Source organism: Vulpes vulpes, chromosome 3, assembly GCF_048418805.1.
Source record: "Vulpes vulpes isolate BD-2025 chromosome 3, VulVul3, whole genome shotgun sequence".
Classification (NCBI taxonomy): Eukaryota; Metazoa; Chordata; class Mammalia; order Carnivora; family Canidae; genus Vulpes; species Vulpes vulpes.
The window spans coordinates 91,805,514-91,822,714 of record NC_132782.1 but is presented as its reverse complement, the minus strand read 5'-3'; the positions used below and the strand labels follow the sequence as shown (position 1 = coordinate 91,822,714).

The 17,201-nt window shown below is 46.4% G+C and overlaps 1 protein-coding gene across 4 annotated transcripts; it reads left to right on the top strand.

Moving 5' to 3' along the window:
- Positions 1-1,609: 1,609 nt before the first annotated feature.
- FUS (FUS RNA binding protein) lies at positions 1,610-12,929 on the top strand. Of its 4 annotated transcripts, none has more exons than XM_072753429.1 (15): positions 1,610-1,721; positions 3,287-3,311; positions 3,402-3,556; positions 4,671-4,815; positions 5,011-5,201; positions 5,399-5,606; positions 7,218-7,252; positions 8,723-8,755; positions 9,823-9,926; positions 10,473-10,602; positions 11,079-11,180; positions 11,320-11,443; positions 11,754-11,854; positions 12,168-12,315; positions 12,574-12,929. In XM_072753429.1, exons 1-15 carry the CDS (start codon positions 1,709-1,711, stop codon positions 12,611-12,613), a joined length of 1,554 nt encoding a protein of 517 aa, XP_072609530.1. In that variant the 5' UTR covers positions 1,610-1,708; the 3' UTR covers positions 12,614-12,929. The 4 variants fall into 4 exon arrangements, with proteins under 4 accessions (XP_072609530.1, XP_072609532.1, XP_072609533.1 ...); XM_072753431.1 differs by having other exon boundaries at positions 1,623-1,721; positions 5,011-5,177; XM_072753432.1 differs by having other exon boundaries at positions 1,637-1,721; positions 4,674-4,815; positions 5,011-5,177.
- Positions 12,930-17,201: the final 4,272 nt, after the last annotated feature.

Sequence of the window (17,201 nt, the reverse complement as noted above, 5' to 3'; positions counted from 1 at the left end):
TCTGTGTCTCTCATGAATAAATAAAATCTTAAAAAAAAAAAAAAAAAAGCAGTATTTTGCAGCCACACAGACCTAGACTGGTATCAGGTCGAACCCTTAGCTACCCTATAATCTGGATTGTGCTTGGCCTTCGTCGCATGCTTTCTTGCCTATAAAATGGAGGATACCTTTTCTTCACAAGATTGTGATGGGAACATAATCAATTAGCGTTGCTTTATAAAAAGATTATTTATTTGAAAAAAAATTATTATTTTTTTAAATTTTTTATTTATTTATGATAGTCACAGAGAGAGAGAGAGAGAGAGGCAGAGACACAGGCGGAGGGAGAAGCAGGCTCCATGCACCGGGAGCCCGATGTGGGATTCGATCCCGGGGCTCCAGGATCGCGCCCTGGGCCAAAGGCAGGCGCCAAACCGCTGCGCCACCCAGGGATCCCGAAAAAAAAAAAATTATTTATTTGAGAGAGAGAGCGGGCACACCGCAGAAGCAGGAGCAGAGGTGGGAGCAGGGAAGAGGGGCAGAGGGAGAGGAAAACTCAAGCCACCCCCAACTGAGCGAAGAGCCAAGAGAGGGCTCAATCTCACCACCCTGAGATCACCACCTGAGCGGAAATCAAGAGTCCAATGCTTAGCCAACTGAGCCACCCAGGCGCCCCTGAAGATTTTATTTTTAAGTCACCTCTACACCCAACTTGGGGCTGGAACTCATAACCCTGAGATCAAGTCACACACGCTCCACTGACTGCACCAGTCAGGCGCCCCTGATTGTACATTTTGAAACCACTTACGCTCTCTATAAATATCAGTTATCACTGACCCTCCACGTTGGTTCCTTGGTAGGGCTTTAGGAAAAAAAAAAAGTTCTGTATCAGTAAAAGAAGTAAGGAAGACCCTAATCTAATCTCAACGGCTCTGAGGTCCAGGAGGGCCTGGGCTTTCCCGTCCCACCCAAGTCAAGGGCAAAATCCAGAAGAGGTCTGGTGGGCGATCAGGGCTGGGGTCCCGGTTAAGCTCCTTTCAGGTCGGCCGTCACGATCCACAATTGCTGGCAAGGACCAAGGGAGACGCAAACCAGAAAGATGATGGCAGGGGGAACCTGCGACGCGGGGCGTGTGTTGTCGGGGGGGAGGAACGTTTGAGCCGGAGAGGGAGGTTGGCGCCGCAGGGACCAAGCATCTGGTGCAGTGGAAGGGCACCGGGGCGCAGGAGCTCGCCGTCCTAGTGAAAGTGGGGCCCAGTGAAAGGGGCCAGCGGGGAGAATCTCGGTTCCCGCCCCGCGACTCCCGGCTTCGACTACACTAGCGTCCGCAGACGCCCTGGGCCCCTCGCTCCACCCCCAGGAGGGCGGGGTTAATCGGACCGTACCATGATGCCCTTCTAGGGGTGGAGGTGAGTCTTGGGCCAGCCCTGCAGGGAGAGCCAGAGTACTTTGCTAGGAAAAATAGGGTTATGTATGTTGCCTGCAATTTTCTTAATCGCTATGCTTCCCCTCTGTCTAAGAGGATCCTCGGTACTCCCTGAGGGGTTGCAGAGTCCAGCCACGCTCCCCCCTTCCCTCTCCACACTTCGTGCATTCCTCCGCGGTACGTAGGCGGGGGAGGCGTACATAAGCCTCGACGCAGGAGGCGGGGCCGCTCAGTCCTCGAGGCGTCGGTGCTCTGTGGTGTTCGAATCTTGTTGCTTGCCGGCCTGTGCGCGCGTGCGCGGACATGGCCTCCAACGGTATGTAAGGGCGCGAGGCGGCGGCGGCGTGCCAGCCTGGGGCTTCGGTCCCTCCCAGCTGGGCTTTTTTTTTTTTTCTAGTGGGACCCGGGTGGCGGATCGCGTGTAGGGTCTTCTCGCACCGCTGTGGCGGGAAGCAACGGGCGGGGTGGAAGGGGGGGGGAAGGCCTGTGTCGCCATTTTGTTTCGCTTCTCCGGAGCCTTGCGCGTGGTAGGGGATCTTGCCGTCTCAGTGCCTTTACTTGAGGTGAGATTTGACAGGGACGTTTCTTGGTAATTTGAAACGTGAGGCACGCATGGAAACGCTCGGTCCCGAAGCCCTCCCCCCCCTTCCCAGCCGCGAGCTCGGGCCCCGCTTTGTCGCAGTGCTGCATCCGGGCACTCGGTGCGCGCACGCGCCCTGCTGGCCCCTCCCCCCTCTCTCGCGGCGCGAACCCCCCTCCCGCCTCGTGTTAGCCCTGCTTTTTGTCGCGATACTCTCCGCTGCAGGCTCCGCAGCGCGCGTCCGGTGTGGGCCTAGCCCCGGGGGTCCCTCGGGAAGGGGCGGGACCGCCTGCTTCCCGCCTCGGTTGCCACGCGGCCGGGGGCGGAGGCTCGGGATCGGGGCCGTGCGCCCGCTTAACGGTTTGGGGGAGGCCCCTAGGGGGTCGTCTAACGGACTTGGGACCGGGCCCGAGGGTATTCCCGCCTAAATTTCCGCTTTCCGAGGTGGAAGCCGAAAGGAAAGGCCGCCCGAGGCCACACCCTCTCCCGATCCTTTGCCCTTTTCCTGCGGGGGAAGCGCCTCGTTTCCTGTACTGAGGAGATGATGAGTTGATTTGGGTTGGTGCGCCTTCATTGGGGGCGATTTAAAAGCCCTTTCGCGACATTTGGTTTTCCGAGACTCCCCCAACAGCCCCGAGGAAGGCAATGCAGATGAGCAAACGGAATCGTTTGGAGCCACGGGGCTTGGCACTTGAGTCCCAGTTGATTGACCTCCGAAAGCGAACTCTGTGATGATCTCTGTTATTTGGGGTCGGAGAGTTCTCTTGGTTACGTGGCTTTGCACTAAAAAAGCCCACGTTGTCACTCTCCAAGATTAGGCAAAGGGTGAAGAATGGCCTCATTTGAGACCTATCTGTTCTTTGGGCTTGGTTGAGAGAGTGGAGGCCACATCCCCCTCACTGCTGCCTTTGGCTTGCATCAGAATCTGTCCCCAGTTTGTGACTTTAGCTCGACTGTTGAGGATACTTTCCCCTAGAGTAGGTAAGAAAATAAAATGTATGTAGGTTTGTGCAGTTCCTGACATCAGTTGAATTTACAGAACATTGTAGTTTACCACCAAGATTCGTTTTTTTTTTGTTTTTTGTTTTTGTTTTTTGTTTTTGGTGAGACTTCTTGGTATCCATTGTGAGAAAACTTGATTATGACCTGCCATCTTGTCCTTCCTGTCTTGAGGGAATTTCTGCCTTTTCTTGCAACATAGTTGATACTATCTGAAGGCCCCAGGGCTTGAGTTAAGAAATTCAATTCTGTTCTACTCCCAAGGATGGCTGAAAGTAATGTAATTGTATTTTCTTTCGCAGACTATACCCAACAAGCAACCCAAAGGTGAGTGTTGTTTCAGGACTTCCAGTTTGTAGGGTGGCAAGGGTGGCTAAGGTATCTTTTCTTGATTCCACTGGTTTTCTTTTTTTCCAGCTATGGGGCCTACCCCACCCAGCCTGGGCAGGGCTATTCCCAGCAGAGCAATCAGCCCTATGGACAGCAGAGTTACAGTGGTTACGGTCAGTCAGCAGACACTTCAGGCTACGGCCAGAGCAGCTATGGTTCTTCTTATGGACAGACCCAGAACAGTGAGTCTCTTTTAGTGGGTTACCCCGCCTCTTCCTGCTCTTTGAATGTTGCTTTTCTTAAACATTGCTGAAATGTTGAAACTGTATTTCTTTATTTGTAGTCTGTAACCCTTGAACTTTTTTTGGAGTTTGAATCTTTTCAAACAAATATTTAACTGGTTTGTAATTCGGGTTCCTTTTATTTCTGACTTTTAATTTTTCTGTTTATATTCTCCTCCCCATTTCCCTTCAGCATGACAATGAGATGTGGAGAGGAGAGTATTCCCTAAATGGAGAAAGTTTTAGTTTTTTTTTTTTTAAGATTTTATTTATTTATTAATGAGAAACAGAGAGGAGAGAGAGAGGCAGAGACACAGGCAGAGGGAGAAGCAGGCTCCGCGCAGGGAACCCGATGCGGAACTCCATCCTGGGTCTCTAGGATCACACCCCGGGCTGAAGGCAGCGCTAAACCACCAAGCCACCTGGGCTGCCCAGTTTTAGGTTTTTCATACAGGGAGGAAATGATTTGCTTTGAAATGATTTGAAGTCAGATTACTATGTATCATGGTGATACACAAACGGTAGAATGTACCTTGAGATCCTAGTATGTACATAATGTGGGTTTCCCTATTTGTACTACACATTTCTGAGAGGGTTAAAATGCTTAATGAATAGGAATCTCTTGGGATGGGATGCCTGGGTGGTTCAGCAGTTGAGCGTTTGCCTTTGGCTTAGGGCGTGACTCTGACGAGTCTCACATTGGGTTCCCTGCATGGAGCCTGCTTCTCCCTCTGCCTACATCTCTGCTTCTCTCTCTTTGTGTCTTTCATGAGTAAATGAAATACCTTTTTTTTTTTTTTTTTAAAGGAATCTCTTGGGTTATGAATAGTATGGTCCTGGAGACTGGCTTTGGGATAGGTGTGATGAGATTGGAACTCTGAAGTTGGTGGAAGTTAAGAATATTAGCCTTAGGGTGGGAGGGGAAGGGCATCTTTGACCAAGATTTAAAAGATTTCCAAGCAGCTTCCAAGAGGCTGACTTTTCAAGTATGGGTAACAGTAGTAGTACATAAAGTTTTATTTAACTTGTTTCTTGCCTTTTTTCTCATAGTCTTTATGATTTCTTTTACTTGTAGCAGGCTATGGCACTCAGTCAACTCCCCAGGGATATGGCTCAACTGGTGGCTATGGCAGTGGCCAGAGTTCTCAGTCATCTTATGGGCAACAGTCCTCTTATCCTGGCTATGGCCAGCAGCCAGCTCCTAGCAGCACCTCGGGAAGGTAAGGAGTTTGAGGGGGAGGTTTGGAATATGGTTAGAGGTGAATTGATAAGGAATGATGTGATCAGCAACAGGAGCAATTAGGTGGGGGGAGAGGGAGGAGTCTTTGTAATGGAGTGGGGTAGAGAATGGAATGCGCCAAAGATGAAGTCTTGGACATGCTGGCATTCTGATTCTGTTTGTTTTCTTTCCTTAGTTATGGTAGTGGTTCTCAGAGCAGCGGCTACGGGCAGCCCCAGAGTGGGGGCTATGGCCAACAGTCTGGCTATAGTGGACAGCAGCAAGGCTATGGACAGCAGCAAAGCTCCTATAATCCCCCTCAAGGCTATGGACAGCAGAACCAGTACAACAGTAGCAGTGGAGGTGGTGGCGGAGGGGGTGGTGGAGGTGAGGGGTCTTGAGCTTTGCATCATTCCTACTTTTTGTAGAGATTTATATATACTGCTTGGCCCCTTACTCTAAAAAATTCTTAAAAGTTTTTTTTTCTTGTTTCTTAGCTGTCTTTATTTTCATCATTCTTAATCTTTTGGTACTGTTTAATGCCACGTGTGTTTTTCTTTAAAGAATCCTTTGTTTTCTGACAGGTAACTATGGCCAAGATCAGTCCTCCATGAGTGGTGGCGGCGGCGGTTATGGCAATCAGGACCAGAGTGGTGGTGGCGGTGGCTACGGGGGAGGCCAGCAAGACCGTGGGGGCCGCGGCCGGGGCGGTGGCGGTGGTTACAACCGCAGCAGTGGTGGCTATGAACCCAGAGGTCGTGGAGGTGGCCGTGGAGGCAGAGGCGGCATGGGGTAGGTGTTCTTGTGAGCTAGGGCGTAACATCAGTGGGGAGTGTGAAGGGTTGCATGAATCTCCCTTGAAGCTCAGTTCCTTAGTGCATGGTTAGTTTTTTTTCTAGGGATTTGTGAGGGCTTAGAGTTTGGGGTGTTGATGGTCTCTTTGTACATTCCCATTTTTTTTATGAGAATTGGGGAGCCTGAACTCCCACCCACACCTCTGAGTAGAGATTTGAGTACTGACACTTGTATTTCCAAAGAAAAAGGGAAAATATACATGGGTGAATGTGGATTGGAGTCATTGATATCCTAGGCAAAAAACATGGAAGTAAAGTCTTCTTTCTCTGCAAGGGAAACCGATGATCCCACTCCTGGTAATAGGGAAACTTGTTTACACGTATTCCCATGTGTCCTCTAAAGGAGTTGCTAATGCTTAACCTCATGACTTCAGCTTCCAGGAATTGGCTACTCTTCCCGTATATTGTAGTCATTTGAATCCATGAGCTTGATTTGCAGTAATTTGACTGGCAGTAATGATTTTGTGTGTGACTTGGTTTATGGGGCTGTCTGAAGTGTGCAGACCTTTTGGACAAAATACGCTTGACAGTGGTGTCCCATCTCTTTGCTCCACTGTCCCCCTCCCCTGGTTACTTGTCCAGCTGGACCTTCTCTTTCTTCCCCTTCCCGCTGTAGTTGATTGAAGTAAAACCTTAGATTTGATGTTAAAGCATTGGTCAAATCTGTTGGTAAACATGATTTGAAGGACCCTCCTCTGTCTCCCTTTGAAAGGGGAGAAATGTCAGTGTGTTACTCCTTTTTGGGAAAAAGTAGGTTTTTTAAATGAGAGTTTGTATATGGTAAGTATTCAGAGGTGGGTGGGGGCAATCTCAAAAACCATACGAAAATAAGGAAAACTCTGTTGTGTGCGTGTGTTTAATGCAAAACTTTAAAAAGAAAAACAACTGTTATGTGACTGTTAACTTGCTCTGCATTTTATGTGCCACAGGTATGAAAGGTGACATTGCAAAATACTCCGCTCTTCTCGCAGTGTAGAAGGGGTGACCCCGGGGGTGGGGGGAGATCAAAAACAGCTCAGTAGTTAGGATAGGGCTTAGCTAAGTTTGTCTTGCTTTAAGGGGAAATTGCCTTTGGTTTTGACTTTTTATGGAATGGGGTTGGGTCTGCTTGCTGCTTTCAAAGCAAAAACCACAAAAATGTGTTCAGGGCTACCCCAGCCTGGTGTGAAATGTCTTCTGGGTGAATTGGGGGTAGGGTTTTTAAACCAACTACTGGGTTGTCAACCACTCACGACAAGAGGAAAAAACATCTGCTACATCGGAAGAACGACCAAGGAAAATGGGTCATTTTTTTTTCCAGAGGAAATAGATCTATAACCTTTTAAAAAGCAAAATCCTTAAAAACTGTGTGAGAAATTGCACACGTGTGTGTGACATGCTCAAAGGTCAGACAAGGGGTGGTCAGGAAGGGAAATGTATTTTAGTAGCCACTTGTATCTTTTTCCCAAAACACCTACCCATGTTTGGGGAATGTTAAACAAAATCAAAAAAACGCCCTTTTGTAGCCGTTGGAAGCTTCATGTCCTTTCTTCTAACTTGTCTTCTCCAGCGGAAGTGACCGTGGTGGCTTCAATAAATTTGGTGGTAAGTGAACAGAGTTTCCAAAATTCCCAACTCCCAGCAATGCTTTGTCTGATTGTTCATTTGCAGATGTTTTAGCGTGTTTTAAGTGTCAAAAGGTTTTGAAGTGTCCAGAACCACCTCCAGAAAGGGGTGGGGGAGAATGCCACCTGCTGCCAGTTGTGTGCTAACCTGGAGGCAGGGGGGTAAGACTTGGCAGTCGTCTGGTGCCAAATTGGTTTGACCCAGGTTACTAAGAGGTGTTTAGTAGGCCTCTGACAGGAGTGTTGCCACACCTGGCACTTAGTGACCACCATTTTGAGAAACTGGAGAGTGTGTGCTGGAACACGTGGTGCCAACTTGGCTTTAGGATCCTTTTGATCATTGTGTCCAAGGCTAGTGTGTGTGTGTAACAACCTCCAAATGTTTTAATTCTGGAAGGGGGATGTGAACTATTGCCCTGCCCTGAGGATGGTGAAGTTGGTATATACGTATCTCTATATATTAAATACTGAATGGTGTCAATGCAATTCTACATATACGTACTTAACTCAGATGGGCAAATAGAAACTAGCTCTGGGAAGGAAGGTGTGGACAACTACAAAGAAAGGTTGGGAGCATGTGTGGCTCATGGGAAATAACCAGGTCTTAACAGCACAAACTGAATTCATGGAAAAATGGCAAATTTGAGAAGTCTCCCAGTAAGCTGGAACTTTTCTGGTTTGGTTAACTAACAAAAGGTTTCTTGATTTGTCTCAACATTTAAAGCCAAAGGCTTGGGTTCATGATTTAGGTGTCATTGAGTGTGGGTACAATATTTATATATGGTGAATTCAGATAAACTTTGGTCAAAGATGGTCTCTGGAAAAAAAATAGAGGCTGCATTATGGAAATAAGATTTCTGGTCTGTTCCCTGGGACATGCTTTAAAAATAAAATAGTTATTATGTATGTTTTTTTATTTTCATGTGGTTGGGGAAACAACATGGTTTTAAGAATGGTTTGTAAAGATGAAATTAAAACTTGTTCCACAAGGGATAAATAAGTGTCTTTGGTGTTAAAAGTTTGGAGAAACTGGATGGATGCATATCACATTGCTGGTGGTGAGCCCATTTCTCTCTGGGGTGAGAGAATAGGGCCAAGCTATGAGTTGGTTTTGTTAACTGCAATGGGTCTCCCTGCTGGCCCCCCAATCTGTGCTGAGGACATTTCCCAGCCTGAGCTGGGGGAAGCAGAATTTCCTGGACTGTGGAGTTGTCCCTGTGGGGACTCAGTTACATACAGATCTTAAGGGGCCTGTGTCTTCCCCAGCCCTGTCTAGGAGTTTCTCTGGGTAGGCAACCCAGGACAGGGTTTGGATGAGGCTGTGAGCATTTACTGATCATTTTGCGAGAGTTTGGATTGGTGTTAAATTTTTTCCTTGTCTGTCTCTCCTTCTTGACTAACAGCTTCTCTTTCCTTGTTTGTTTTTTTTTTTTTTTTCATGTCACTTAAGGCCCTCGGGACCAAGGATCACGTCATGACTCTGGTGAGTCTACAGCTGGCATGAAAGAATGGCTAATGTGGCATCAGGACTTATGTTGGCTGTTCTTTGACACTTGAGGAATCTGAAAAAGCAGGTGTGGGCGGGTACCTGGGTGGCTCAGGTTGTGATCACAGGTCCTGGGCCCGAGCCCCACAATGGGCTTCCTGCTCAGTGGAGAACCTGCTTCTAACCTCTTCTATCTGCCACTCCCCTTGCTTGTGCGTGAGCGCTTTGTCAGGTAAAAAAGTAAAATCTTCTCATAAAAGGAGGTTAAAGAAGGAAAATGAAGGGAAGGGAGTTTAGGTGTTATAATTAGCAATGATCTATAAACAAGCATGTATCAGAAATAATCTCAGTGGGTTATTTCCCCAGCAATTTAGTAGGTTTGGGAGGAGCCTGATAATCTGCATTTCTAACAAGTCTGAGGAGATGGTGATACATCTGTGTATAGACCATGTTCTCATACTGCAATGGATTTTAAAAATGTGGATCATGACCAAATTAGTAAATGAAAAGACCTATTATAAAGGGAAGGATTTGGATTTCATTGTAAAAGAGGTTTTTTATCTTGTTTGCAGTTGAAAATTGACAAACGCTAGCGTAATTATTGTGTGATCTTGGGCAATGAACTCCTGAGCCTCTGTTTCTTTTATGGATGTTAACAATTTTCAAAGGAGTGTTGTAAGACTAAATTTAAATTTGTGAAATGGCTAATATACAGGCACTCATATAATAGAAGGGAGGTGGTTTTCTTTCATTTGACCTTAAGATTTGTTTCTTGAATTTTATTCTCTTAATAAAGATTTTTATTTATTTGAGAGAGTGAGTGAGCACAAGAAGGAGAGGGAGAAGCAGGCTCCCTGCTGAGCTGGGAGCCTGATGGCAAGGCTCTATCCCAGGACCCTGGGATCATGACCTGAGCTGAAGGCCAGACATTTAACTGAACCACTCAGGTGTTCTCTTAAAATTTCTTTGTAAGCTTAATTAATACACAGTGTTAAAGTTGGATTTAGAGTCACTTGTTTTGCCTTTGCTTGTTTACAAATTCACATTGTTTTTTGTTTAAGCAGAACAGGATAATTCAGACAACAACACCATCTTCGTGCAAGGCTTGGGCGAAAACGTTACAATTGAGTCTGTGGCCGATTACTTCAAGCAGATTGGTATTATTAAGGTACTGTGGAACATAGTGGCTGCTTTTTCTGTTGGTGCTTCAGGTTTTTGGACTTCCCATGTTAGTAAAAATAAAAAATCTTAACTATTGCCAGCCTAATTTGTTGAGGAAAGAACGCTAGCTGTTGACATTTTCTAAAAGAAAGCACATCTTCATACAGAAAGGCACACTTGAGGGATACCTGGGTGGCTCAGTGGTTGAGATACCTGGGTGGCTCAGTGGTTGAGCGTCCTGCCATCGTTCGGCTCAGGGTGTGATCCCGGAGTCCCAGGATTGAGTTCCGCATTGGGTTCCCTGCATGGAGCCTGCTCCCTCTGCCTATGTCTCTGCCTTTCTCTCATGAATAAGTAAATAAATAAAAAGAAAGGCACACATGATAAGGAGTGTCCTAAACTTTTGAATTTGTAGATTATAATCTTTAGTTTTAGCCGTCAAGTGAGATCATTATGATGACTTAAAATTCCAGTTACATGTGAGAAGGAAACAGTAGAAGGTGGGTAGTGCTATCTTCTGGGACTCATGCTATCTCGTGTTTCTTTTTTTCAGACAAATAAGAAAACAGGACAGCCCATGATTAATCTGTACACAGACAGGGAAACAGGCAAGCTGAAGGGAGAGGCCACTGTGTCGTTTGATGACCCACCTTCTGCTAAAGCAGCTATTGACTGGTTTGATGGTGTGTATGAGGAGGCTGGGGGGGGTGGGTTGCACAGGGCAACTAGCCTTAGAAAACAGGTCACATTTTGAAGGTTCCTTTTAGGTTTTCAGTAGTTTTTACCTGCTACTTTAGTATATACAGTTGATCCTCGAACAGCATGGGGATTTAGGGCCGCTGACCTCTTGTGCAGTTACAAATCTGCATATAACTTGACTTCCCGAAACTCAGTCATTTGACTACTGTTGACTTGAGCCTTACTTGATGAATTAGTAAACTTGTTTTGTATTTTGTTATTAAAATATAAACAGGAAGTTCATTTAATATGCCGTATTTGTTGTAAAGTTCACGTATAAATGTGCACAGTTGTAACCTGTGTTCAAGGGTAAACTGTTGTCTTTGACTTAGGTGTTTTCAATTATGAATGTTTTCAGGAAGGTGTAGAGTCTTGATTGTACCAAACTAAATAGTATCTTTTTACAACGTTATTTCATTAGGTAAAGAATTCTCTGGGAATCCCATCAAGGTCTCATTTGCTACTCGGCGAGCAGACTTCAATCGGGGTGGTGGCAATGGTCGTGGAGGCCGAGGGCGAGGAGGTGAGGATCTACTTTGTGCTGTTGGTAAAAAGAGGTGATGGGTAGAGTGGAGAGGATGGTAAAGGGCTTGTGTGGGAAGAGGAGATTGGGTTAAATTAAACCTGGAAGGGGAACAGACCCATATTTCTGTCTACACTAGGACCCATGGGCCGTGGAGGCTATGGAGGTGGTGGCAGTGGTGGCGGTGGCCGGGGAGGATTCCCAAGTGGAGGTGGTGGTGGTGGCGGCCAACAGCGAGCTGGTGACTGGAAGTGTCCTAATCCGTGAGTGAAACTTTTTCTTTTAGTCCTTTAAATGTGGTGTCTTTTGATACTAGGGCAGAGTCAGGGATCTTCTAGAGATGTCAAGGCCACACTGATGGAGACAGCTTTGGTTGAAAGCATACCTAATTAAGGCTGTTAGAGTGGGTACGATATTGGACCAGGTCCAGTAATCTGTTTGTTCCTGTTGCTGCTCCTGAGAAGTGTTTTGGCCTGAGGTCCGTTTCCTCACTCTGCTCTCTTAGGTCACTGGAATCTTTTCCTAATTGTTGGTTTACTCCCACTTTTCCAAATTTTCTGTCTTTTTCCTCAGTATATGTGAGAACATGAACTTTTCTTGGAGGAATGAATGCAACCAGTGTAAGGCCCCTAAACCAGATGGCCCAGGAGGGGGACCAGGAGGCTCTCATATGGGTAAGAAGGGACAGAACTGGTAGTAAGAGGTTGGGATCACAAAGCCCTTAATTATTTTTAAAGATTTTATTTGTTTGCTTATTGGTGGGGGTGAGGAGGCTGGGGAGAGGGACAAGCAGTCTCCACACTCAGTGTGGAGCTCGAGGCAGGGCTCTATCCCACAATTCTGCCTGATGTGAGCCAAAACCAAGTCAGATGCTTAAACTGAAACACCCAGGTGCCCCAGAAAGCCCTTATTTTTAAGCAGGGAGGTTTGAGGAGGGAAGGTAGGACGGATTTAGGGGTATATGATATCCTATTTCTTTTGTCCTAGGGGGTAACTATGGAGATGATCGTCGTGGTGGCAGAGGAGGCTATGACCGGGGCGGCTACCGAGGCCGAGGCGGGGACCGTGGGGGCTTCCGAGGGGGCCGGGGTGGTGGGGACAGAGGTGGCTTTGGCCCTGGCAAGATGGACTCCAGGTAAGACTCTTAAATTGAAATGAGCATTGAAGAGAGGTCATGTGATAGGAAGGTTTCATTTTGAGGGCTAGTTTGTAAAGCTGAGATTATAACCATAGTGGGGTGTGGAAGGAGGGTAGGAGAATTACCTTGGGGAACTACTTTGTAGATCTCATTTGCATTGTAGAGATGAGACTTTCCTAGGGGAAGATGGGGTTTGGGGGTTGGGTGGGTGGAGAGGTTGGCGACTCAAACCTAATTAGATGCTCTTTTTTGCAGGGGTGAGCACAGACAGGATCGCAGGGAGAGGCCGTATTAGCTTGGCTCCTGAGGTTCTGCAACAGCTTTTCTTCTTGTACCCAGTGTTACCCTCATTATTTTGTAACCTTCCAACTCCTGATCACCCACGGGTTTTTTGTGTCGGACTATGTAATTGTAACCATACCTCTGGTTCCCATTAAAAACCATCGTTTTAGTTAATTTTTTTCCTCTTCCCCCTCTTCACTCCACTGGAGGATTGATACCTGGGTCAGGAATGTGGGCAGTTTTTCTCTTTCAGATCATCCTGCCTAGCAGGAACTGGAAAATTTTGTTCCTGCTTAGCAGGAACTGGAATAAAGTGTTTGATAACTTGGTCCAGGGGAGAAAAAGTCAAGTGGCATCTTTGAAAGTAGAGGTTAAAACTTCTGTTTGGCAAAAATTGGATGTATGAATGGGGTAAGTGAATGTGTGGTGTCATGACTGTGGCTCAAAATATATGTTCAACTGTATGCGAGTTTTTCTTTTCCCACGTTTATTTACATGCTGGTCTTGGTTTACTGTTGTATCACTTTTACCTTTTTTAAGATCCTTGGCTTTTTGACAGTTTTCTAAGGATGGGCCTCATATAAAGCCCCGATGTGGGACTCGATCTCTGGATCCCGGGATCATGTCCTGAACCGAAGGCAGACGCTCAACCACTGAGCCACTCAGGCGTCCCTGGGGCAGTATTCAGATTGGCTGGCACATACCTAGCCAAATTGGGTCTTTGGTAGGACGGAGTGTATACCTACGTCATGGCAGATGATGGAGTTGCATGGGTTAGTTATATGGCTCTCAGAATCAGAAAATGGTAGAACCAAGATTGAGGCCTAGCCTTAGGACTTAATTTTCATTTCTTAGCATTTTCATTCTGAAATCAGTGTTCTCCAGGGGACAAACTCCTGTCCAAAAACCTTTGTTTGCTTAGGTCTTTCTTAAGAGGTTGCTAAATTTGAGGGAAGAGGGACAGGAATCAATTGGTGGTAAGGAGAGGAAAGGTTAGATGGTGAATGTGTCAGCCCCCCCCCCCCCCCCCCCCCCCGTTTTCTTGAGGTGGAACTTGGGTAGGTAGGTGCTGTAAGAGGACAGTGTGTCATCACTTTCATATCCTGCCTAGACTCAGGGCTGTGATCATGGTATTTTTTTTCCCTCTAAATTCTATTTGACAGCACGAGCAGGGGGAGGGGCAGGCAGAGGGAGAGGTAGCAGGAGGCTCCCTGCAGAGCAGGAAGTTTCTTGGGACCAAATCTCAGGACTCCCTGGGATGACCTGAGCCAAAGGCAGACACCTCACCATCAGAGCCACCCAGATGCTCTGATGGTATTTGGAGGTTTTTAGGCTTGAGCCTTGATGGTGGATAGCCCTCCCTTTTCAGTGAAGGGTTTTGGAGATAAAGGGTAGGACCAATGAGTTAAAACCTTAGACATTTCCCCTAAACTTTACCATATGCCTTTCCTCACCCCCCCTCCAATTTTTGATTTTCAGTTCTCAAGTATGAATTTAAAGGACTTAACTTTACCTGCCAGTGAGTTATTGAGCATGAATATTTTAGTCAATACAGAACTGAAAATTACAGCCAATAGCAAAATATTTTGCTGTCAGAAGCATAGCTTGTGGAGTCATTGGGACTCTTTGGGAAGTGCTTTCCTCTCTTGAAAGTTGTCAAGTATGTTGAAGGTGTTCTCTGGGGAAGGTTGCTTCATCAAACTGGGTGATGAGACAGGGAAGCGATTGCTTTGTCGAAAGAAAAAGTTGCTTTACTGTCTCTGAGTGGGGGTGCTCAGTAATCCAAGAGTAGTATGTAAATGGCTAAGGTTCTCCCAGGCAGTCCTTTGGTTTGGCTGTTGAATTTGGTACATGTGAGAAGCCTTCATTTAGAGCCAAGGATGTGCCTTTACTATTTATTATTTGATCTGCTATTTTTTTGCTCTGCTTGCTTAAGTGATTGGTTTGAGTAACCTTATCCATGTTAATTTTGTTTCTGCTGCACCTGCTAGAGTTCTGCTGTCTAGGGTTCAGTTATGGTTTCTTGATCCCTGTTGAAAGGGATGAAGGAGGTTGGAGCTCCTTGTGAACTTGATTACTGACTTGAGACTTACCATTACAGTCATATCTTTAAAAGGGTTTAGTGGGTTTTTTTATTTTAAAAAAATCTTTTTTTTAAAGATTTATTTTTATTTATTTGAAAGAGGGATAACAAGAGCATGAGCCCCAGGGGGAAGGGCAAAGGGAGGGAGACCAGCAGATTCCCCCGGAGTGAGGAGCCAGATGTAGGGCTCAATCCCAGGACCCCGAGACCGTGACCTGAGCTGAATTCAAGAGTTGGACATTCAGCTGTGACTGAGCCACCCAGGTGGCCCATGAGTGGCCTTGCTTTTAAAGGAAATAGGGTCCCAGGTTTCTGGTGAGTTGGTAGATCCAGTTTGGGGGCTTTTCCAGGACAATGGATGGAGATGGAAATACCAGCAGAGGGAATTGGTTCGGTTCCGAGCAGCTTGTTCTGGTTGCAGGTGCGTTGGGTCAAAATATGAGACCCATGGGGTTTTGGAATTTGGACCCTCTTTCTTTTTTGCATAGCCTGGCCAGCAGCAGCTATTCTTGTTTCTCTGGTGAGGGTTTTAGGTTTTTTAGTCCTTTATTTTCTAAAGAATACATTAATCTTACTGAAGTATGGAAAACCATTTGCTTTTTTATTTTTATTTTCTTAAAGATTTTATTTATGACAGAGACAGGCAGAAGGGAGAAGCAGGTTCTGTGCAGGGAGCCTGACATGGGACTCAATCCTGGCTCTCAATGATCCCACCCTAGGCGGAGGGTGGTGCTAAACCGCTGGGCCACCGGGGCTGCCCACAGTTTGCTTTTTAAAATTTTATTTTTTATTTATTTTTTAAATATTGATTTATTTATTCATGAGAGGCACAGAGGCAGACCGGCAGAGGGAGAAGCAGGCTCCCTCTAGGGAACCCGAAATGGGACTTGAACCTGGAACTCTGGGATCATGCCCTGAGCCAAAGGCAGACGCTGAACCACTCAGCCACCCAGGCGTCCCTTTTTAAAATTTTGAGAAAAAGCATGAGCAGGGGTAGAGGGAGAGGGAGAAGCAGACTCCCTGCTAAGCAGGGAAGGCTGATACTCGAGGCCTAATCCCACGACCCTGGGATCTTGAGCTGAAGGCAGACACTTAACTGAGGAATCCAGGCGCCCCACACAGTCTGCTGTCCTGCAGCATCATCTGACAATTTTGTTTTGGGATCAGGGCTGGCTAACTAAAAAGAGGAGGTGTGTTTGCTGCCTGCTTTGATGTAGTCTTTAGTTTGGGTCCAGCCCCTCCGAGTAAACACATTGCATCTTTGTTTATGCATGTTTCTTCCCACTCCACTGCATCCTCTTGGCCCTTGATCATTTGCTTTGAGTTTTGTCACTATATCTCACTTTGACGCTAGTCTGCAAGAGAACCTAACCTTGACTGTTAGCTAGGGGTGGGGGGGGGGTGTCCCACCTGCAACCATTTCTGTGCAGTTTTTACAGAACTCAGATTGTTTCCTTCCTTTGAGCCCTCAGTACTTAGCTTCCTTCCTCCTATCTTTATTATTTTAAAATTTTATTTTTAAGTAATCTCTACACACAATGTGGGGCTTGAGAGTCCCCAGGCATCAAGAGTCCCATGCTCTTCTGACTGAGCCAGCCAGGTGCCTCCTTCTTATCTTTAGCTTTTTATTTAGGAGTAATTTTAGACTTCTAAGGTATTAAAAATAATCTCTTTCATCTCTCTGTGAACTTAAAATCTTAAATGGTGCATGCCTAAGAGCTGAAGAAGTAATGTCAAGTGGATCTTGCCAGCACATGGACTTTAGGGCTTGTAGAAATAATTGGGCCCTTGATCCATAGTGTTAATAGTTAGAAAAGCTTTTGGGGTGGGGGGCATGTTGGTGGCTCAGTCAGTTAAGCATCTGCCTTTAAGCTCAGATCATGATCTCTAGGTTCTGGGATTGAGCCCTGTATTGGCCTCTGCTCAGCGAGGGAACTGCTGCTCCCCTTAACTCTCCTCTGCTCCTGTGAGCACTCTTTTTCAAATAAATCCTATTAAAAAAAGCTTTTGGAGGCTGTCCACTCTAACCCTCATTGAGGCAGGAATAGATGAGGGGAAAAGTACTTAATGATCAGGAGTTTGGGTCTGGGAATAGTGCTCTCTCAGCTCTTTGGACAGTGGTGTGTTTGGGGCTGTAGTGCCGGGGAGAAGGGCTTTTTTTTTTTCTCAAAGATGATTCTTAGGGTGAGGGCATGTGTGCTTTTGAGTGCAAGGTGGGAGGGAGGGGCAGAGGGAGAGAACGGCGTGCAGACTATGCTTATAACTCAGAGGCTTCACCCCTGAGATCATGACCGAGATGGAGTTTGATGTCCAACCGACAGCCATCAAGGGGCCCCAGAAAGAAGGTCTTTTTTTTTCTCAAAGATTTTATTCATGAGACATAGGCAGAGACCTAGGCAGAGGGAGAAGCAGGCTCCCTGTGGAGAACCTGATGGGGGACTTGATTCCAGGACCGCAGGATCATGACCTGAACCAAAGGCAGATGCTCAACCACTGAGCCACCCAGGTTCCCTCAGAA